The following is a 23,000-nucleotide window of genomic DNA, read 5'->3' on the forward strand; positions in this document are numbered from 1 at the left end:
CCGTGCCTGCACAGTCAACAACTGTCACTCCAAGTTGCATAAGGGTTCCTAGAAACAGGGGTAAGGACTTGGATATGCTGTTCTTTAAATGTGCAAACACCGAACAATAAACTTAAACGACCCAATCATAAGCTGGATCCTCACGTCCACGTAAAATGCAGACACGGAGACAACATTGACAGTTTAGCCGTTTGGAAGCTAAGGGTGTTGTGAAACTGGTAAGTGCTATCTGGAGTGGCTGTCTTAAGAAACACTAACTATGTGAGGAATGACCCTTGATAAGGACTGAGAACTCTACCACATGTCAATGTCAGACTCTCCAAACAGCCCCGCTCCCAGGAACACAGATGGACTCTCTTTGAACTTTCTACACTGAATGCCTGGCCCTCCGTTTGCTTGGTTCCTTCACAACCCTCAGAAAAACACTAAGATGAATAAACAGCTGAGAGAATGCAGAGAGAGAGAGAGAGAGAGAGAGAGAGAGAGAGAGAGAGAGAGCGAGAGAGAGTGTGTGTGTGTGTGTGTGTGTGTGTGTGTAGGAGGGGGTAGGTGGGAAGAAAAAAACGAAAAAACTCTTGACACGGGTCAAAGTGTTCTTCACACGCATTGCCCATATTTACTCTTTTCAAAACGGGCCTCTGAGTTGCAACCAGGGGCAAGAGGCAGAAAGAGAGAGAGAGAGAGAGAGAGAGAGAGAGAGAGAGAGAGCCTCGCTCACAACGGGGCCCACATGTGAATCATGAGACCAATTGCGGTGGTGAAGAGACATAAACATCTGATCGTTCGCTTCACGGCTGATCTCATCTTGGCCCGTGCTGCGGGGCATTCGCATCCATGAGCTCATGAACAATAAAAAAGCGAGCGGGATAACGGGCTATTCATCGGCACCATGCGCAGCCCCGGCTTTTATAACGCACCGTATATCACACATGTCAGGACGAGCCGTCGGGGCTGAGTTAATAGGGTTAGATTAAAGCCCAAACGCGCACAACAGCGCTAGGGGGTGTGTGTTGCGTAAGCAGGTCCCCTGGGGAGGCGAGGGGCGGACAGACGGAGGTGCTTGCGGCGGGGCAGTCGGGGGGGGGGGGGGGGGGTCTTACATGAGGTTGGGCCTGAAGCGGTGGATGAGGGCGCACAGGGCCAGGCCGTTGGCCCAGGAGGAAGTGAGGTCGCACACGCTCACGCCCCGATAGCCGTCTGTCTGCTTCTGGCACCAGGTCTGCAGCCGGCCAGGCCTCACCTCGGATTCTGGAGAGCACACACATCCACACACACAGACACACACACACACACACACACCACACACACAGAACACACAGACACACAGACACACACAGACACACACAGACACACACAGACACACACACACACACACACACACACACACACACACACACACACACACACACACACACACACACACACACACACACACACACACACACACACAGAAGAACAGAAGACACCATTAAGATACTAGACACATCAACATTGGTCAACACAATACCACACACTCACATAAGACAGTGAGTACTACATACCCTCACATCTCACACACTACATTAACACATGTATTCAGATACCAATACAATACATGTCTTTTTGGCAGGTTTTCTGTTATGTTATGGTCAATTTCATCATACCATAGCAAACTTCTCAATGTCAATCAAATGCATGATTAATGCGTTCATGATATGCCACTGTGTCAAAGGTTGCATCTAACCATACACGAGTACAGTAATTACAAAAACAACTCTCCGATAGAGACAAAATTCCTTGTAAGGTTGTAACTGTGGCCCGTGACGCTTTACTGTAAGCGCAAAGATAAAGATGCATTTCATCTCCTGCGTCAGCGGCCGTCTCAGCGCAATGAGGAAGTGAGTGATGAGAAGCGTGCACAGGTGATTGTAGTGATACAGTAGGTTAAGGGGGAGAAGATAACAGGATAGACTGCAGCGCAGGTATGTGATGTGTTCAGACCTGCTTCTCATTGAGTAACATGACGTTGTTAAGGAAGGGCGGGGACGAGCTGAAAGTTAGGTTAAAGGTCAAAAGCTGTGTGTGTCTCTGAAATATAATAAAAAACTGAACAATAAACTGACGTTAACCCTCTACGGTACACATTATGATCTGAATGAGTAAACAAATGTTTGTAATGTTTTTACTGCTTAAAAATAGTCAGTTGTTTGTGACTGTTCAGTAAACTAATAAAAAATACATAAATTGCAAATCATATTTCTGTTTTCTGATAGAAAGATAGAAAGCACAGCAATCACAATAGACTTATCCAGCTTTTCTCATGCCCTGAGATTTCTTTATAACATTGAAAAAGAAAGGTCATTCTTCAGACAGGCCCATAAAAGACAAAAGAGGTTTTGGGTTATTTGACTGTGTGGGAAAAATGAAGAGAGGACTGAGCTCACAGTGAGTCAGATCGGCCAACAAGAAGTACAAGTACCAGAAGTGCCATCTTATGCCCCCAAAAAAGTTCAGCTCACGTGCTGCACAAGTGTGGCACCACAAATCCTGTTCTCTTACAAAATGTTTACAGACTGATGCTGTTGTGTTTTCATCTACAGTATTTTCTTTACATTTGTGTGTGTGTGTGTGTGTGTGTGTGTGTGTGTGTGTGTGTGTGTGTGTGTGTGTGTGTGTGTGTGGAGGTGTTATTATATCATCTTCTGTTTTCTCATTACGGTGTTACTCTTGCTCCTATAGTCGAAAAAATATGACTCTTCAGAGGGCCTCCTCTCCTTGGGGGGCCTTGAGTCGAAAAAGCCAGCGTCAGGTCGGAGCCCACAGAGCTCATCCTCACAGTGCTGCTGAGCTGGCAAAACACATGTCTAATTGAAACGTGCTGCTTTCTCATGTCGGAGGGAGGGTTTCCACTGAGACCCATTTCAGACAGGCTGCAGCTTGTACACAGGCAGTACTCACATAAACATAAAATAAATAGTGTCTTCAAGATGCTGCGCAGACACTGCCATCCGCAAATTCTCTGAAGTACCGTAAAACCAGCATTTATCCCACGCAAGAAAAAGCCCCACATGCCAACAACAATGGACTGACCTCGTCTAGACAGGTTGATGGGGCGGCGAACGGTTGCTGCTCGCTCCAAAGAACAGGCCTTCAGCTCTCCATTGATGTAGAGGTGACGCACCTAGAAAACGACACAGACAGACACGACGCCACAAGATTTGTGAGTAAACACACGCACCAGCTTAGCTGATACCAACATGCAAAGTGCTGCTATTTCTGATCCGGAGATTTTGAGTTAACGTGCACTACAATTTTCCGCTCCTGGATCTGCATATTGTTTCCATGAAGTGCAAGTGGACAGGGCAGGAATGACTTGGTTAGCATGTCTCAGCTCACCTGGTGAGGTCTGACGCAGCTGGAGTTGAGGTTGGGGTAACGGGTCCCTGGGTCAACGGTATACTGGTCAAAGTTTTTGGCGATGTTCTCCGTTGTGGTTTGAGGTAGTAGCCGATACAGACTTTCTCTGAAATTAATTAAAAAAAGAGTAATTTGAAAACACACACAATGTGTTGTCTGCCTGGTTAATACAGTATTACAGCTGCTCTAGAAAAAAATATATTATTTTTCATTTCACTACCATCAGATTCCTTGTAAGCTTTTCTTACAGACTGGAGCTTTTAATCGTTAAAGCTATGATTTGGTTAAGCTAGCACTGACAGAGGAATGAAAACAAAGCCCACATCCCCTTCTCTGTAGCTTACTGCCCCACCCATTACCTGCATTCTCATGCTAGACACACAAACTGTCAATCGCAATGGTTCACTGAAGCACAATTACTGACTTTGAACTTTTCCAAGCCTCTGACTGGAAACACTTTTATCCAGAGCAACAGGAACTCCCATTACCAGGTTTAGGTTTTGAACCACAGTTTGTCAGATGACAATGCTTCCACTGCTCCCACTGCTCCACTAAGCCCCCTTGGTTCTACACCATCTGATATAAACCTCTGTAGTGCTTAAACCGCTGAACAGCCACTCAAAAAAAAACCTCCGGCTTATCTCCTTGGCGGTTAGTGCATCCAATCGCTAAACAACTATCTGGCATGTCGTTTTCACCTAAAAACATCAACATCAACATAGCAAAACTGGTGACATCCTGGTAAGATCCTTGATTAGTTTACTGGGTTTCGTTGCTGGAGAATGATGTTCTTGCCTGCCAGCCAGTAGTTTTGACATCACATGTATAGGCATTAACTCTTAAATGTGTGTGTGTGTGTGTGTGTGATGAATGATGTTCTTGCCCGCCAGCCAGTAGTTGTAACATCACGTGCAAAAGCATGAACTCTTAAATGTGTGTGTGCGTGTGTGTGTGTGTGCGTGTGTGTGTGTGTGTATGTGTGTGTGTGTGTGTGTGTGTGTGTATTGTGTGCTACTCACCTCTCTGCCAGCACCTCTATGGGCGCTCTGCCCTGAGCCCAGCTTTTCACCATCCATGCCGTGTCGAACGCTGCCAGGAAACCGCGGGCGCACCCTGTGCCCATGGGCCAGAACGGCTGAGGGAACACAAACAAAACTCATCAGCAAACGTCTTGACACCCGCAAAGACAGCACAGAGATCGGGTCTGTCAAGAGGCTCAATCAAGACGTCCTAGGAGCTCATGTGGGCAGAAGTGAGCATGAATATCCATTGGTGACAGATTGGACCCAACCCTAACTTATCTTTAGCACCAGCTACAGTAGCTTTTTAAAGAATTTATCTCCCTTGTCACATACTATAACAATAAGAAGCTTGCTCTTGCACTGTACAACTAGGTTACCAAGTACAATACCGGGTGTTCTCAGAGACGGCAATGTCAGACACCAAGGCCATTTTCCTTTTCATCACAATCACTTTAAAACCATTATCTAAAGAACTACAGTGTACATAGCGCTGCTTTAACTCTCTCAACTTCTTTACCATTACGTTTACTACACTCTTGTGCTCAGACTTGCATCCTTCCGGAGCTGTGTGTTTGCCAGAGTCTCACCTCTAGTAAACTGTCTCCCACCAACGCCACCAGCAGCTGGTGTCCGAAGCGCTCCCGGACGAGCGCCGCGTTCTCGGAGGCGTACATGCAGGTGAAGTCGAACATGGCCACGTCGGGCTGGCCCAGGTGGTTCATGGCGAAGTCCAGGGTGGGCAGCTGGTAGTGGGTGGCATAGTCCGCCGCCTCCCGGGCATAGCCCAGCAGAGCCTCCTGGTTCACGTTCACACTGCTCAGCAGCATATCAGTGTCAATGTAGTCCTGGAATACAACAGCAGGGAACCATTTGGAACCATTCTTTGGCTATGAGTTACATGGATGAGAACCAAAATGGCAGATAATACAGTAGGGTGTCAAATTGGGCCCATTTATTTCTGTAGGTCTTGTAGTCCACAGTAGTGTTTATGTGGTTATGTGCTTGACAATGGTGGACGGGAAAAACTAATTGCTGCAGTAAATGTTTCCGACAGAGAAGACGTCAGCGGCACTTTACCAAAGCCCTATGGGAAGGAAGTCACTGGAACACAAACGCCTCTAGGACATGCAACGATGTGCTCAGTGACAGCACCAATCTAAACTCTTTAGCTCCGCGTCCTTCTGTGAATAAACTCACAGCAATGACTCAGGCACAACTAAGCCAGTCTAAACAGTGCGTTTCCCCCAGTGATAAAGTACGTATTAAACAGACTGTGGGTGCATGTGTTTGCATGACTGTGCTTTTTATGTTTGTGCCTGTGAGTGCCTGTGTTAACATAAATCAGCTTGCATGCCTGTTTGTCTACGTCCAGAAAAGAATGTGTTTTTAGTAATATATTTGTGTTTGTGAGAGTGTGTATATGTGTGTGTGTGTGTGTGTGTGTGTGTGTGTGTGAGAGAGAGAGAGAGAGAGTGAGAGTGTGTGCATGTCTGCAGTACGAGTGTGAACATGCCACCTCAGGCATCTCATAACACGGTGAAATATGCCCTCCTTTGGGATGTTTATAATAGTCGGCACTCATGGCTGTGTTTATGGTGCCCCTGCTAATAAACTCTCCTGTTGGCAGGTCACCACAGATGAGGACTGCCTTAGAGTATCTGGAACTCCCACACAATAACAACACACACACACACACACATACACACACAGCTACTGGCTACTCACGTTGATGATGACTCCCTTGTCCAGTAAACTCTGCTTCTTTGCCGTCATGACAAAGTAGTGCGTATTGTCCCTGTAGTACACGATGTTCTCCAGATCGATGCCTGTGGTTGAGTGGGGGCGACAGAGGGGTGTATGAGGACAAGAGGCCATCAGGGGACGTGGAAAGTACTATGGTCATTCTAAAGACGACTACACATATACGAACATAACATGACAGGCACAATCTGTTTATTTCAATACATTTTAGCAACTGTATTTGATTGTCAGGATCAGGTCTCTGACATTCGGTTACAGTCTAGTTATTTAGGTAAGGTAAGGTAAGGTACATTTATTTATATAGCGCATTTAATGTGCACAGAGTGCAACCCAAAGCGTGTATTTAGGATTTGTGTCCTTTTTAGGGTTTATGTCTCCTTTACGTCTGTAGACTTCAACTGGGTATTTGAGAAACACACGGAGGCTTTGCGCCAACCTGTCTCGTCTTTGAGGTCCAGGAAGAATTTCTGGTTGAAGATGAAGGCCACGCCACTGATCTCCTCCACTTTGGCCTCGGCTGTGGTGTTCCGGTTGATGAAATTGGCCGTGATGGCGATGGCCAGTTTCCCCCGAAACTCCTTCCTCCTAAACCCTGCAGGAGTGGGTGCCACATAGACAGAGTTAGAAGGGGGAGAGAGAGAGAGAAAGAGAGGGGAGGGAGAGAGAGAATACAGAGGAGAGAGAAAGAAGGGGAGCAAGAGAGAGAGAGGGGGAGAGTGAGTGTGTGTGTGTGTGTGTGAGAGAGAGAGAAAGAGAGAAGGAGAGAGAGTGAGTGTGCGTGTGTATGTGTGTGTATGTGTGTGTGTGTGTGTGTGTGTGTGTGTGTGTGTGAAAGAGAGAGAGAGAGAGAATGTGACATTACATTCTGTGGGCCAGGGGAAGGCCACTAATCCATGGGAAATCTGCCGCCCTGCCTAAATGCCTAAATCACAGGCCAGTTATTTTAAGCCCACTGAGGCTTGGGCCCTCTACAAAGGTGAGGACATTTTTACCACCGCAGCACCGCAGGCTAAGTGATGCCCGGGTGAAGGACACTGGTAATGAAAGTGCTCTGTCCTTGTTCGATGATGTCCCATTCCTCTGGCTGGGATGACATTAAAGAATTACTTTTGGCTTCTATATAAGGCCAGCAGCAAATGGAGCCTTATTCATTCAATTTTAAATGGCTATGAAACTTTCATTTGCAATAGTGGATGAAGCCATTTTCCTAACAGGTTGTGCATCCAACTCTATATAGTCACTCTACAGGACTCTCAGAGCTCTTCATTTGATTCCACACAGACATACTGTACAGATAGAGATTAAATAGGTTCTTAAGGACACATACAGCTACAGCCTATCAGAGGCAAAACATGATCCAGCAACACAGCAGTATAACTATACATTTCAGGCATAAGCATAAAAAAACAAGTTAGCTGCCAAACCATAATCAATTTGGCTGTCTGTCACTTCTCCCCCCACCATGTGAAATAAAACATTAGCTGTGAAAAATTCCCTTTTTGCTGGGTGTTGAGAGGGAGGCATGATCTAATCCTCCACACAGTCTGCGGTGACAAAACAACAAGTGCAGGGACGCGGGTATGCACGTACACACACACACACACACACACACACACACACACACACACACACACACACACACACACACACACACACACACACACACACACACACACACACACACACACACACACACACACACACACACACACACACACACACACACACACACACACACACACACACACACACACACACACACACACACACACACACACACACACACACACACACACACACACACATGGAGAGGGACAGGCTGAGGCCCAGAGACAGCGACCGGGCTGCCAGCTCATTTCCATAGCTCGCCCTGCAGGCTGGATGTTAATACCCAGCTAGAGTTTCTGCAGCTGAAGAAGGAATACACCCTCATTACCCTCTCAAGCCTAAGACAGAGATGGGCAGCAAGATGAGCTAGCCTCGTGCTCCCTCTCCTCTCTCCACCCCACCCCCAGTCCCGCTCCCTCGTCCCCTACAAAATAATATATGAGGCCCAGAAAAGTGCTCTTCTGGGGGGGAGCTTGCAGTTGATTACGGGCCAGAGCTGCTCTATTACTGTCATGTTAATTCACTGGGGCATTTATCCCCCCTCGCATCACTCTTTCCGAACGCAGTGGCGAGTCCCTTCTGACGGCCGCTGTGGGGTATATTTAACTTTCCCCAGACATGCAAAAATAGCCCTCAATGTTCAGGAAGAAAACAGCACGCACACACACACACACACGCACACACACACACACACACACACACACACACACACACACACACACACACACACACAAAAATGCAAGTTGGAAGTTGGTTTTTCGGTCTAAGTTTGCTTTGGACTACTTTCCACGTCTGCCGCCCTACATTGCAATCCGCTCTTTCTGATCATGCAATGCCCTTTTTAGGAAGGCGGCATCTGGGCCGGAGAGGCGAAAAAGATGACGAGGATGAAAGAATGAGTTCAGCAGCGAGCCTGCATCAGTCAGCGAGGCCCCCATCCAGAGGTGCAGGGAGGGGCCCCTGGCCGGCGGCTTTATTTAGGCCCCTGCGCTGCGCTGATTTGGAGCACACCCCCTCCACCCTCCACCCTGCCCCCACCCCTCTCTCTCTCTCAGGGCGGTCCATGACATCATGGGGTATAGTTTTACCCAAGCAAGCTTTACTTTATGGTTTCGTAACTTTCTTGGATGAAATAGTGACCTCTAAATGAGAATGAGAGAGGGAGAGAAATAGAGAGAGAGAGAGAGAAAGAGAGAGAGAGAAAGTGCAACAGCCAAGAGTTCTGCATGCATCTTAGTTACAGTTGTTATGCAGTTTTAGTATTAATAAAGACAGCATGCCACACCGTGACAAAAAGTTGGCCTTTCTCCTGATCACATCTTTTCCCAAGTGTTTTGGGAAGTGTACACATTCCAACTTGAAACTTGTTGACATGGGGATTTTAAGGCTATTTAGGGAATGCAATGAAGAATTCAGGATAAAAACTTATCCGTAAACAAGTTGGGAAGCAAAGCTGTAACTCTGGCTTGCATATCTTTACAGGGCAATGGATCATATTTCGACAGTCTTGTCACTGTCTCCATCCAATACTTCCTCTCCAAATATAGGAGAAACTTTATCATACTTGTATAGCCACTGCGTGAAAAGGCCATATTTGTGTCTAAAAATGTCTTTTGTTGACCAGACACCAGCACAGCCTGCCGCTGCACCACAGCTCTCTCCTACACCCACCTTCCAGAGTGTTCCGCCGGCCGTCCGCCCCCACCACCACGTCAAAGTCGAAGTCCGCCACAGGGTGATCAGCAGGACGCAGTTCTGCCCTCCAACCAGGTCCTGGATGACACACACACACACACACACACACACACACACACACACACACACACACACACACAGACACACACAGACACACACAGACACACACAGACACACACAGACACAGACACACACACGCATACAAGGACACATGCAGGCATACACAAACACACACAGAGCTGAATATAACAGGCACACACAGACTGTTTGTTGTTTGCTGTCAGAAGCCATATTTATCACACCTGTCAACACCACGGTGAAAAACGGTACAGCAACCATGGCAACTTCTCACACAAGCAGTGCTCAGGGTCGTGTCTTGCGTAATCGATCTTAGCACAGTCTACTGTTCCATGATTATATAAGAGACAATAGCGCCAGCTGATGCACGATGAGTTTCATGCAAATCACATTTGCCATCATCTTCAGCAAGCGCAACTCCAACCTAATCGCTGTCCTCCTTTTCCAGCAAATAACAGTGCTGACAGTGCAACCTCAGGCAGGTTTGAAGGGCAAAGTCCGCATGCCGTACAGCAACAGAGGATCTTAATTTAGAAAACCACTCGAGCCTCTAACAGCCCACTGAAGTTGCTCACTGCAGAGGAAGTGTGTGTGGGGGGGGGGGCTAATGAGTGTTAGCTAACAGCTAATCAGTAGACTAAAACGGCACCAAATGAAAAGCAGTCCCAAGGTCTGCTAGCCACTGATGAAATGCCACCCCACTAGCAGCACTCTGATACACCACTGTATGCACTGCATGCTCGTTTCAAAGTGTGCACATCTGGCAGCTCACTGCACCTAGCTGCAAGGCAATGAAAGGGAGGTACAGTATATGGTTATAATTACGCTGAACAATCAGCGTTTGATTGGGCCTTTATTTGGTTTAAGATACGGCATCGAGCATTGCCATGTGTGCTGCTATGAACGTGGTGAGTCAGTGGACTCTGGCCACGAGACAACACGGGATGGTTTTCTCCTTTTGGGGCTTTAGTGTCATTTCATAACTCTTGTTGACCACCGGTTGCCGTGGAGATATATTTTCACAGGCGGAGCGGCGATACTGTAAGGAGTCAGGAAGTTCATTGTTCTGCGGTCGGGGGGCCTTTGTCTTCCTGGAGTTGATGTCCCTCTAATGGGCAACAGGAGAGCGCGTGAGCGAGCGAGCGCTGGTGGAAAAGCTCTGGTTATCTGGGGGCCTTGATGTGCATGCCAATGTCACGCTGATGTAATGGAATCACACAGGCCTCCCTGCCTCCCTGCCAACCACAGCGGTTTTGCATGTGCACAGCCCTGGCTGTAGCCATTAGATCTTTTTTTCAGCAACGAACAAAAACAATCTCTATTGACCATGTATTGTAAATTGGACAATAAACTGTCAGATTGGAAGGCATGTGTTGTTATATTACTTGGACAGACGTGTAAACTAGCAAATTGCGAGTAATTCCTGCACTGAGGGCAATATTTGGATGTTGGACTGAGTTGCGGTGCTGTAAACTGTTGCACGTGTGAACGTGAACGTTGAGCGCGGAGGTTGAACAGTTGGAGGCGGTAGTCACCTTCATTCTCTTGGTCTTCTGGAGGCTCCAGCAGCTTGACAAACTCAACGTTGACATGGAACTCAACGGCAACGAGCAGGGAGATTTTCAAAAGCATGAGCTGCAGCTGCCGAATACCTGACAAACAGACAAAGACCATGAGGCCCAAGAGGTATGTCAACAAATGCAAATGTCACCACCATCATTTGCAGAAGCACACACACACACACACACACACACACACACCCTGGGTTTCAGTTCTATCAATAGAGAACTGTCCTACATTGTTGATGTTGTCTCTTCTCTTTTGTTATTTCACTTTTCTGTCTCAACATCCTCTTTAATCGGGACAAAAGAACCACGTCGGCCGTGGCCATGTTCCAGTCAGCCGGTACTCACTGATGTGGTCTATGGCTCCGGCGCAGAACTTGCCGTAGAACTTCTTGGCCCCCAGGCCCCTGAGGTCGTGGATGGTGTAGGGCCAGAGGTGGAGCACGTTGTTGCGGGAGAACGTGTCCCTCTTCTCGATCACCACCACTTTGGCCCCGAGCAAAGCCAGCTCGATGGCCGTCCTCAGTCCGCATGGACCCCCACCAATGATCAGACACTGTGAGGAAGGAGGGGGGGGGGGGTGGGGGGGAGACCACCAGGGTTATGGAGAGCTGCCCAGATACACAGATATAGTATACACAAGACACTCCAAAAATCATGCAAGCCATTTATTTTGTCTGGGATGGAGCTTAGCTAACGTACTTATTACTGTTAATCACATTACTGTAACTCACAGGCAGTGAGACAAGCAGAGACAAGCACAGAATTGTAGGGATACATTAAATGGATTTGGATAGAACGCATCATGACGCCATGCCTGATAAACTCAATTACCGGTCTGACATCAAGCTCGAGCTACGTTTGTTTGGTGGAATGCTCCCTTTGTTACACAGGACCACAATTAGAACCATGATTACCTTAAGGCCTTAAATCTTACTGACAACCGTTTCTTGTCAGGGACATTATTCAAGCAGCTGTCTCACTCAAATATGCATGAAGTCAGTTTTCTGGGTTACAGTATGGGTCTGAGAATGTGCAGTGTGGTTATGACTTCATCCCCGACTTTCAACAGGATAAAAGGCCCGTTTAAGAGGGGGGGTTGGTGGGTGGCTTTGAGGTATCGTCTAACCAACACACTCTTCTCTGCCTGACAGACCCACAAGTCCCCGCTGAGCCCGGCTGGGTTGGGCGCTTCTCCGGTCCTCCCGCCCCACCGGCAACAGTCCACGTCTGCCCGCGCTCCTGACTTTCACGTCCCGTTGGCCCAACCTGACCTTTTTCTTTCTGATCCTTTCATTTCCTTCCCCCCTTGAATATCCCACCCACGTTCGGCAACAACAGAGGGGTGCTGTGTGTGTGTGTGTGTGTGTGTGTGTGTGTGTGTGTGTATAACCCCCCTCTCTTGGGACATAGCGCATGGGCACAGGCCAGGGATGGCCCCAGGGTGTGTTTGAACAGCGAGCCCCGTTTCCCGTCATTGGGGGAGCGAGTCGCACCCACAGGAAGTCCCTGACCGTTGGTGTCACTGCCGTCCTCTCCTCACCCACGCCACCCTGTGATCCAGTCTCTGGGCTCAGGTTTCCAGGGCGGCGTTATCGTGTTTGGGTAGCTGTGCTGTGCGGAGGGAAACAGCGCAAAGCATCCCTGGCTCGGGTCAGAGAGAGACGAGCCAGAGCCTCTCCCAGTGGGGAGCCGGTTTACAGCGCCGCCGCCGCCGACCGTGCCAACAGTTAGCGCACACAGAGAGAGAGAGAGAGAGAGAGAGAGAGAGACGCAGCGAGTGAAAGAGCAGAGAGCAGAGACCAGGCCATATAAGGGCCGCTCCTCCCCAGGGCAATAAAAGCATGGATGAGATTTAGTCATTCTGTTTGTCCCCCCCCCTCCTCCTCCTTAACCAGCCCTCCTGCGTTTTCAGTGCGAGTTTGTGTGATTATGCTGCGCTGTGTCATCGCAGAGTTTCTAAGCCTTGGGGGACTGCGAAGGGAACGAGAACGAGCGGAGAAAGAGAGAAAGAGAAGAAGGGAGGGAAAGAGAGAGAGAGAGAGGGAGAGAGAGCGGGGCATCTGCAATCCATCAGGCCTGCAGGTATGAGGCAGACGCAGGTGGCTGCGGCTCTGTCTGGACAGGCCTGCCCTAATTCTGCCGGCCAGGCCGCTGACGGATGAAACTTCTCCGCACCCTTCTCATACCGCCGCGCGCGCGTGACAGAGAGAGAGACGAGCCGCTCGCTCGCTCGACCGCCCGCTCCGCCGCTCGCTGGAGGCCCACCAGGTGCGCTGCTGACTGAACACTGATGTCTTTCTTGAGCCGGCGCCCGTGCACAGAGCGGCCTCAGAGGGAGGGAAAACAATGGGAATCTTCTTCAGGGGTGGCCCCCCCCCCCCCCCGTTCCCCTCCCTCCCTCGCCAAGCCCTGGCCTCTCCTGTTTTATCTCCGCGACATGCGGCGCGCATGGGACCGACCGGGCGAGATGTGTCTGTTATCAGGCCAAGGCAAGGCGTTATCACAATAACAGCTATTGTGCTCCTGCTGGCCTCTCTCCTCTTTAAACACGGGCTCATATCATTAGCGGCAGAGGTGAGGCATTTCCTGCTCGGCGGGGCTCGTCTCACCCCAGGGCTGGGCAGCAGAGTGAACTCGGGCCGGTTCTCACCACGGCGACGCGCAAGATTAGCAGTAGTGGGCCTTGACCTTCGACCTCCACCTAACTAGGGCCAGAAGACAACTGACCCTCCATCTTGTCGTTATTACCCCAGTAATCTCACTACAGAGGGGTGGACAGATGCCAATCACTGGCCTATCTAATTCAATTAAGTCCATCTGGCACAGACACCAGGGGACACGAGTCCGCACGGACGAGGTAGCCAGAGAGAGTCCAGAGAGAGTCCGCGCTGCTTAGTGGACCTTATCTGCTGAAAGAGTGGGCAGCTACTTCAGCCTGGAATGCAGTTGGACTGTCTGCGCACTCTCTGGTTTTACCATCCCAAAGAGGAGAAGCGCTCCGGTCGCTTGCATCGCTATGAGGGACGTGAACTGCGAAAGCTGCTGCGGGTGCTTGGCTGAGCGCACCGGCCGGCCGGGCCGCGGCTCGTGCTGGTTTAGGTCTCGCCGTTTGAAAAAGGCACTCAATCATCCGGGGCAGACCACCGGCGAAACGACAACACGGCCTGCCAGCTCTCTCTCTCTCTCTCACAGTCCGGCATCTGGAGCAGCATGGGAAACTCTGCGTGCTCGCACACACACACACATACACACACACACACACACACACACACACACACACACACACACACACACACACGCACACGCAGTTCCCTGGCGGGTCCCCATGTAGCCTGAGTGCCTGGGAGCCTGTGAAACAGGCCCACTGCAGACACATGGTCTGTGAAAGCCAAACAGCCCCAGACCAGCTTGTCAGAACCAGCAAATCTGATCCGTCACATTTAAATAAAAACAATCCTGGGTGCTATTAAAGTGTGTAATCGAGGAAGGGGGGAAAAAATAAACACATTCGTCAAGATGCTGTCACACTCGCAGTCACCAGGACGAATGTGTCAGGGCTGGAGTATTAGTGAATGTAGGACAAGATATGTTTGCTGCATATTTATAACCCCTGGAAAAGTTAATGAATTACCAGCTGGTATGAGAGGTGTGTGCCGTGAGGAGACAACTGATGATTTATTGCAGTTTGCTTTGCAAAGTGCACAAAAATTACGGCTGAATTTGCACAAGGGGCGAAAAACACCTTAAGACACAGCCAAGTGCAGCCCTAAGTGGGAAATGACAATCCCTTTCAGGGACTGCTGGAGTACGCAGCACGGTTTTTAGACTAAGTAAGGATCTCACTTCCTCAGATGGAAGGCCAGGACCGAATACTTTCCACGTCCAATCTGGCCGACGGCTCGGCAACGCCCTGGAAAAGTCTCCCAGCCGCGGCCGGACCAGCGCGCTAGAAAAATAAATTATAAAACACTTTTCCTGCACAGCGATGCTCCAGATATTTCAACACATCGGGAGCAAATGCAGAAGTCAGCAGAGGCGCAATAACTCAACAGAAAGGATGAACACAACACTCCCCGGGCCTCCCGTGCGAAATCTTCCTCCGTGTTATTTTTGTCAGTGGTGGGGGTGAGGCAAAATACTCAATGCTGCTGCTCCCTTTTCCTCAAAAGCAGAGGAGTGCCATGACAACGGTGGAAAAACAAAGCAACATTTCAAAGGGAAAAAAGGGAAAAGTGAGGAGAGGGATGGAGGGAGGGATGGAGGGATGGAAGGAGGGGGAGAGAGTCAACGCATGGCACTGGCACGCCACCGCCAGCAGCCAGCAGAATGATAGAGTGAACATGACCTCATATCCTGCTCTGACCGCGGCTCCAGACATTTGGAGGCAGGGTGGGGAGTGATAGCATGTCACTCTCCGCGACTCCCCCCTCCACACACACACACACACACACACACACACACACACACACACACACATACACAGTCACACACAAAGTCACACACACACACACACACACAGACAGAGTTTCACAGTAAACCGTCACTTGCGTCATCACATCCCACACACACAGTGTCACCTATGGGACACAGATGGACTGAGTGCTCCGCATCACTAAATAAGGGAAGTGTTTTGGGCTGTTTTTGGCTCAGCTGTTGTTCTCTCACTTTCAGTTCAATTGGAAACAGCCCGAGCACAGATGATCCGCTGAACTTGCTGTTGTTTTTGCAGACGACTCGGTTTCCTCGTCGACCCGACACCCCCTTCAAACTTCCAGAGCCTCTCATGAATCAAATCCTTGCATATGATTGTTTAAATACACTTAATGACCCGTACTGAAGTGCCTCCCTGCCTCTATGCACATCTGTTCTTTTGTTTCCCTGCATTTCAGTATTAATCACTGAGAGCCATCGAGAAGCAAGGTCCCGACACTTGGCCAGGCTAACAGCATCCGTCAGAGGAAAGTTTACTGCTGGTATCAAAGAGGATTTTAGGTTATACTGAGAAAAGGCAACTCATTTTAAAATACTTACTGCAAAACACAGGCACTCGGGAGACGCACACACACGCACATATGCTACTGACGCAAACACACACACGCACACACACACACATACATACTGTACACAAACACACACACATTTTAGTAATAATAATCTGGGCTGAGTGCCAGCCAGACGTGGTGGGTGGGTGGGTGGGTCAGTGGGGGAGGCGTGTCAGGAACTGGCCCGGTGCTGGACCAGCTGAAATAATCATAGAGCCGGAGGCTGCTGAAGGATGCCGTCTGAGGGCTGCGCTCGCTGTGAGGGTTTTTTCTGGACGTGCTCTATAAATCGCACAGGGAGGACCTTACAGTGGGCAGGCTCACACAGCCTTTGTCACGCAGACCTTTTCAGAACAGCCACTGATGGGAGATAGCAGCTCGATTTACAGTATGGGTAGGTGGGGAAGCTTGCGTACGTGGGCAACAAAGGGTGTGTGGAGATGCAAAGAGAGGAAAAGACCTATGAACAGTGCACTTTTCACATGTTTACTTATGGCTCATTCTTGGTTAAAGAGTTACAGGCAGAAGTTGCAGAAAGGGACATTGTTCCCATTTCGCTGCCACCGTGCTCCGCAGAAATGACCTAATCAGTCTTGACATATCATGTTTTGAATAGACAAGCTAGATAGCCTTTGTCATGTTTGCTGTGGTATCAGCACCAGCTGCTGATAGTCTGACACAGATTGCCAAAACAGAAAACCACAATGCTGACACAGACTCTCTTACTACACAGCGCTGTATGATTCATTCACATTACTAGCCCTGCCCCTCACGACTACGCACTTCACTCACTCACACACACACACACACACACACACACACCCAAACACACATAAACACAAACAAAAACACACACACACACACACACACACAATCTTGTCTCCTTTAATCTCAGACAGAGGCCTTTTCCATCATCTTTGAAGCCTTTCAGATGTACTGAGGACTGAATAAAAACTGTTCACAGTGCTTACCTTGGTGCCTGCGCAAGCTGCACCCTTCTTGTACTCTTTGTGGTTGGTCCTCTTGTCCAGCTTGCTCCACAGGGCCTTGGCCTTCCAGGAGGTGACGCGGGCCTTGAGGCTGCTGTAGAAGGTCTCGTGGTCCAGCGGGTCCAGCTCCAGCTGCCGGCACATGATGTTGAAGGCCTGCAGTGTTCCCTTGCAGGTGGACGCCAGGACAAAGCTCTCGAAGAGCTTCCCCGCCTTGCCCTGCTCGTCCTCGTTGTCGGCCATCTTCGCCTCTCCCCTCACCCCTGAGCGAGACAGCAGGGACCCGGACTGACCGCTGCGGTTCCTCTCTCTCTCTCTCTCCCTCTTCGTCTGTCCCAACGTCTGTCCCTCGCTCCGCTCCGGCTGCTTTAGTGGTTTACACACACGCCCTGGAGTCTGAAGTCTTGCCCAACCTGATGGAAAAAAAAGAAGGCAAAAACAAAACAGAAGTCTGAGTCTGAAGTCTGAAGTCATCTTGTGGGCATTAAGGAACATGGCATTCTGAACAGATGGCTTTTACATAATGCCGGCAGTGAGGGGAGAGATGAAAAAGGCCAACCAGCTCGCTATGACAAAGTCGAAGACTGAATTGAATCACTAGCACTCGCCTACAACAGCAACAGCATGTGGAGAGATGGAACAAGACAAAAGGGAGCTGCTTAACTCAAAACATTGAGCACATGCCCGGTGATTACTGTTTTGTGCAAATGGTGCTGAAGAGAATCACCCTAAGGCCATCAAAACATGACGTAAGATTGAGTCATCTGTGATATGTCATTGGTTTGGTTTGATGAAAATGAACCGTGTCAGTGAGTCCAAATATGGAGCTCAGATAATAACATGACATAACATGTTCCATACCGTCTTGTCAGTAGACTCTATCTCTGTGGATTACCATGATCATTCTTTGGCTGCGTATCAGATAGGCTTAAGGCAGACTGCAGTCCATATTTTCATTTCACTGAAGCCAACTGCACTGAGCAGCTACATTTATTTTTTTAAAATCCACTTTATTCTTCACCCCCCAAAAGGCTATGCAGACAGTTAAATAAAAACCAGAGCGTTTTGCTTATCCCTTTTCTCTATCAGTCATTCACACTTCGGTGAGCGTAGCACCCAATTTCGCAGGAGAGTGAGCGGAGCCCGTTTTTGCCGAGCAGGCAGAAAAAAAGTGTTTTGCTTGTCTTGTGGCTTTTGGCTCTGCAGCACAGAACAGAACGGGACAGGACACAGGCAGAGGTGCATTTTTATCAGGCATATGGGACACCTCAGTACGCAACGCCCTCGCACGCGCACTACGCCTTCCCTCCTCTAAACTGCCAAAGCCTGTAGCTTTAAGATAAAAGGCTCTGCTCAAATTGGATACATGCTGGAAAAATATACAATGTGTGTGTGTGTGTGTGTGTGTGTGTGTGTGTGTGTGTGCTAGGTTAACATAAAGTTAAGTGTGTCTTTAGTTCAGGTTTAGTCAATTTGAAAGTGAGATTTTTGCCATCTTCAAATCTTCATGTAATTATGGTCTCCAAAGCACAACCGAATGACACCACTTCTCTGGCTCTCCTCACTGGATGCCAATTACCCTCCGCGGCTCTTTAAAGCTCCCCATGAACAAGCACTGACAGGCGTGTAACCTGCCTTAAGACTGCGGAGTATCTTTAAAATCACCACTGAAACACGATCAGGCAGCGCAAATTTCAATATCAAGGCAAAATAGCCGTGCGTCAGCACTTCTGGCCGGCAGATGTAGAAAGTGCTCCCTTTAGAGGTCAAGAGGGCTCTCTGTGAGTAATGCATTACGCAGTGATTGGAAACACGGTCCTGGACATTGCATTCAAGTGAAGCATAGTGCACACAGGGCTGGAAAATGGCCGAAGCATAATCACTTGGAGCCCCGCACGGTTTGTTTGGTCTCTTGACGACCCTGCTTATCATTGATCAGCTGTCTGTATGCAAACAGGTCAAGTGAAACAAGCCCCTGTATGACATAAGCCCTTGTTTTCTAATCGACCACAGGTGTAGAGAGAGAGGTGTTCTCAATAAGAAGGAATGAGTTGTGGCAAAACAAAATAAATGCTCGATGTCCCGGGACTCTAGGACTTCTGCAATCCATCACAGCTTCCCTTTTCACTGTCACAGAGGCTAAATCTGTCCTGGCATGAAGACACTTCAACTGATGTCATAGCGTCCACATCTAATGCGGGTCATGTTTTGAAAGGGTAAATAGCAGTGAGGGGGAGAGTGTGTGTGTGTGTGGGGGGGGCGGGGGGCAGCAAGCAAGCAGCAACAGCACATCGGGGCAGAGGCATGGCGGAACGTCCCGAGCGTGTGTTTTCAGTCGTCCGCATCCCTGTGGCCCCGGCGGCCCCTCATAGAGGATGTGTCAGCTCCTATCGTGCGGGTGCTGAATGAACTCCCTGCAGCAGAGGGCCCAGCCCAGCCCTGCAAACACCCAGCCCGCATTCCACAACCCAGACGCCTCACACACACACACACACACACACACACACACACACACACACACACATGCACACGCGCATACACACACATAGCAGCACAACCACAGCCAGAACACAGGGCACGCCCCCTTCCAGCTATTCTACTAGAAAAAGAGGGGGGGGGGGGGGGGGGGGCTTAGGCGTACTCTTAGTATGAAGAGTGTCACTCAGACTGCAGTTTGGCACTTTATCTCCATACTGCACAATGTTTCATGTGGCGTGGCAGGGAAATGGCCTATGGATGGTTTAATAAGAAAGAGAATATTAAGAGCAGTAAGGCCCATTCTAGAAATAAACAAGAAACCTAATTACACTTCCAGGAAATGTAACAAGGGCACTGGTTCAGCAGTAGTGGGAATTACGGGAATAGAGGGAACGCTATTAAGAGTGAAGGGGGAAATGCCATAAAAAAGTTAATTTTTCTGTTAAATTTTTCTTTGACACATCAATTAGATGGTGTGCGCTTGGCCACCTGGCAGGCACACATGCCCGCACTTAATGCCCACTAAATGAAACTTCTCTGTTCGTGAAGCATATGACAGATGGTTTCTCTCGACACCTCTGTGTCATATATGGGCCCAAGGCAGAGAGAAGAATGATAAAAGTTTTAAAATGAACGTGAAGCCAAGTCCTGCCGATTTAGGCATTAGGTTTAGCACTAAAAGTTCTAACCTCAGTAAAAGTACAGAAAACATGCAGTTGGTTGACCACTAACAAGTAGTTAGGAAGCCCGGAACCCAAACGCCAGGAAGCAACTTAAATATGTGGTTATTTTAACTTCATATCGTTCACAGCCTCAGTCTCTCCGCAGTACATATGCTGCGCTAGGTCTAAATGGAGACATACAGTATTAATATCTGTATCACAAAACAGTGGGTTTGAATTCAGGTCTAAATGGATGGTTTAAGAAAATAATTAGATCCCACTGCCTGCGAACGCCATGGGGGCTAATGAAAAGGTAGCACAGGCTGTCCACACGGCTTGGCCTTTGAGCTGAGGCTGCATTGTGCCGAGTTAAATACCATGACTTCACCAGCTGAGAGAATGGAAAGCCAGTGGTGAGGCAGACAGCACTAGCCCACAGAGCCTCACTAAAACACGCATAGGCACGCATACGTACTCTCTCCAGCTTTTCCTCTCTCTCTCTCTAGCTATCTCTCTCTCTCTCTCTATCTCCCTCTCCTCCCTTAATTCTCTTTTTTTTGCCAATGCAAATACGCACACAAATACACACATAAGTCTCACAGTACACAAATGTCCTCATTTCAATATAAGCTGCGTCTTTGTATAACAGCCTCTGTACGTGACGTTATCAAGTATGACCTAGTAAATTTCCCAATGTCTGAATATGCGTATAAAATGTAATCCTTTAATAATAAGTAATGAGCCTTTAGATCTAACAAAACTGGTATGTAATCGAAGTTATAAAAAGAAAACATTTACTCCTCGATATCCCTCAAAAAGTGAGAGAACAATGGAATTTGAAGTTGCCCCATCCTGTAGTCAAGCATTACTGGGCAAGAATTCCAAGGATGTGAAATATGCACCTGTTTCGACTGGCAATTCAACACCAAGAGACTTCTTATGATATCAGTGCTGCTATGCTTGAGAGCGGTCCATTAAACAGAGAGCAGAAAGAAAACACAGAAAACAGAACAGCCGCTGAAACTGACCGCTACTCTTCGCTTCAGGCTAGATGCCAGCACAGGTTGTTGGCCAACACAAAGAGCCAGCATGCAATGAACGTTTAAGCAGTTTAGGGCTTTGGCTAATAAGGGAACACACCCATCTGATTTCAGTGCACAGGCATATGGTAATGAGGCAGAGTTAATGGAGTGATATTAACCTTGACAATTCCACACCCACACCTCCAAATACAGTATGCAGCACGCCAACATATATTAGCTCTCTGGGGGCGGGTGGATTGTGGTTTACGGCTATACAGTAAACACACTGTCCTTTTACAGAACTACTGCAAGATTAGAATGCAAACAAGTCAGGTTGGGGAAGCTTCTTGGGTTGTTTATGAACAGCCTCTCTGGCTGTCAGAAAAAAAACAAGAGGAAGCTGATGTCACTCAAGGAGGAAGTTGCTGGAGAGCTGGGAGTTACATGCAGCATGTTCATTATGCCATGGCCCGAACCAGGAAGGAACCCAGTTTGCACTCTGTGATAAGCAGGCCATGTGTCTGAGAGCGGAGTGTCTGGATGAGAAAACAATGTTTCCCGGCGCTTCACACGGGTCGACTCCCTCGCGCGCCAGACCAGAGAACCATTCTTCAGGATCTCATTAAAAGGCCTTGCCTTTGCAGCAGTTGTGCCAAAACAAAGGAAGATTCTCATGAAGAAGAATGAAAACAATGCTGCTATCTGGCCGGCGCTATAGCCTGTCCGTCTGTCTGGTGAGGAGAAAATCATTAATTCACACAGAAGCAAGACCCAGAGACGTGCTGCAGCTGTGCACTGTCTCAGCGCTGGTCTGACCCAACGCAGTGTGTGTACCACATGTCCCCTGCTCTCTCAAAACACTTACAGACACTTCAGAGAGGGAGAGAGGAGGGGGGTGAGAGCATAACCATCAGTTTACCGATGAAAGGTTTGACAAATGCGATCATGCCCAGTAAAAAAATGTTTAAAATGTAGTGTGGCACGATGATGGCAAGATGATGTTCACACTAGGGAGTAAATGCTCCAGAGGAAACCCACCAGCACCACCAAGTTAATTGCCACGGGATTCTGTCAGTGCGTGTGAAATATTCCTCCATGTCCTCATGTGCCTCGTCTGGGTCCACTAGTGAGTTTGTACCCCCTCTGGGTATGGAGCGCAGAACAGGAAAAATAGCTTTCAGGGGTGACAGGCAGGTCTTGTGCTTGAGGAAGGAAGCAAGTGATCCTGAAGACATCTGCTCTCTCTAGGTCATGTGATCTCCTGAGTCATATAAAGGCAGCACATATGTCTCTGACTGGTACCGGCTCCACATGGACTTCAACCACATAGCATGAGTCATGGCAAAGAAGGGCTGCCTTGACAGGGACTTTAAACGTTCTCATCTTCTTTAAATCTCTGCTGGCAAAAAATCAAGAATTTGAGGAATATATCATTTTAATAATATACATTAATGTTTTCTTTGGGTCTTTCAATCTGTATCAAGGCTTGCTAAATCTTCCAAAGGTTTATCTCAGCATATGAATATGCTAGTCATTGCATTGTCCAAGCCTTGTCCTGCATTTTTTTCTCCCAATCCTGTACAAATCCTGCATGCTAGTCACTCTTCCTCTTTCCTGTCCCAATTACTAACATCGAGGGAACGGAAACGTGGGTCCGTTTTTGCTTGGCTGAGAGAGGG

General features: G+C 48.6%; 1 protein-coding gene across 2 annotated transcripts in view; it reads right to left on the reverse strand.

Annotated features, from left to right (window-relative positions):
• The window catches only part of mical2a (microtubule associated monooxygenase, calponin and LIM domain containing 2a), a 37,826-nt gene that overhangs the window by 11,703 nt on the left and 3,123 nt on the right, over positions 1-23,000 (reverse strand). For both annotated transcript variants that reach the window (XM_062549093.1, XM_062549094.1), the window contains 11 exons: positions 17,142-17,572; positions 11,474-11,681; positions 11,096-11,212; positions 9,459-9,560; positions 6,616-6,771; positions 6,144-6,244; positions 5,006-5,263; positions 4,416-4,531; positions 3,376-3,502; positions 3,070-3,160; positions 1,101-1,248 (listed from right to left, as the gene is read on the reverse strand). In XM_062549093.1, coding sequence (XP_062405077.1) covers positions 1,101-1,248; positions 3,070-3,160; positions 3,376-3,502; positions 4,416-4,531; positions 5,006-5,263; positions 6,144-6,244; positions 6,616-6,771; positions 9,459-9,560; positions 11,096-11,212; positions 11,474-11,681; positions 17,142-17,402 — 1,685 coding nt within the window. In that variant the 5' untranslated portion in view covers positions 17,403-17,572. The remainder of the gene's footprint in view (positions 1-1,100; positions 1,249-3,069; positions 3,161-3,375; positions 3,503-4,415; positions 4,532-5,005; positions 5,264-6,143; positions 6,245-6,615; positions 6,772-9,458; positions 9,561-11,095; positions 11,213-11,473; positions 11,682-17,141; positions 17,573-23,000) is intronic.

Source organism: Sardina pilchardus, chromosome 11 (genome assembly GCF_963854185.1).
Source record: "Sardina pilchardus chromosome 11, fSarPil1.1, whole genome shotgun sequence".
NCBI lineage: Eukaryota > Metazoa > Chordata > Actinopteri > Clupeiformes > Clupeidae > Sardina > Sardina pilchardus.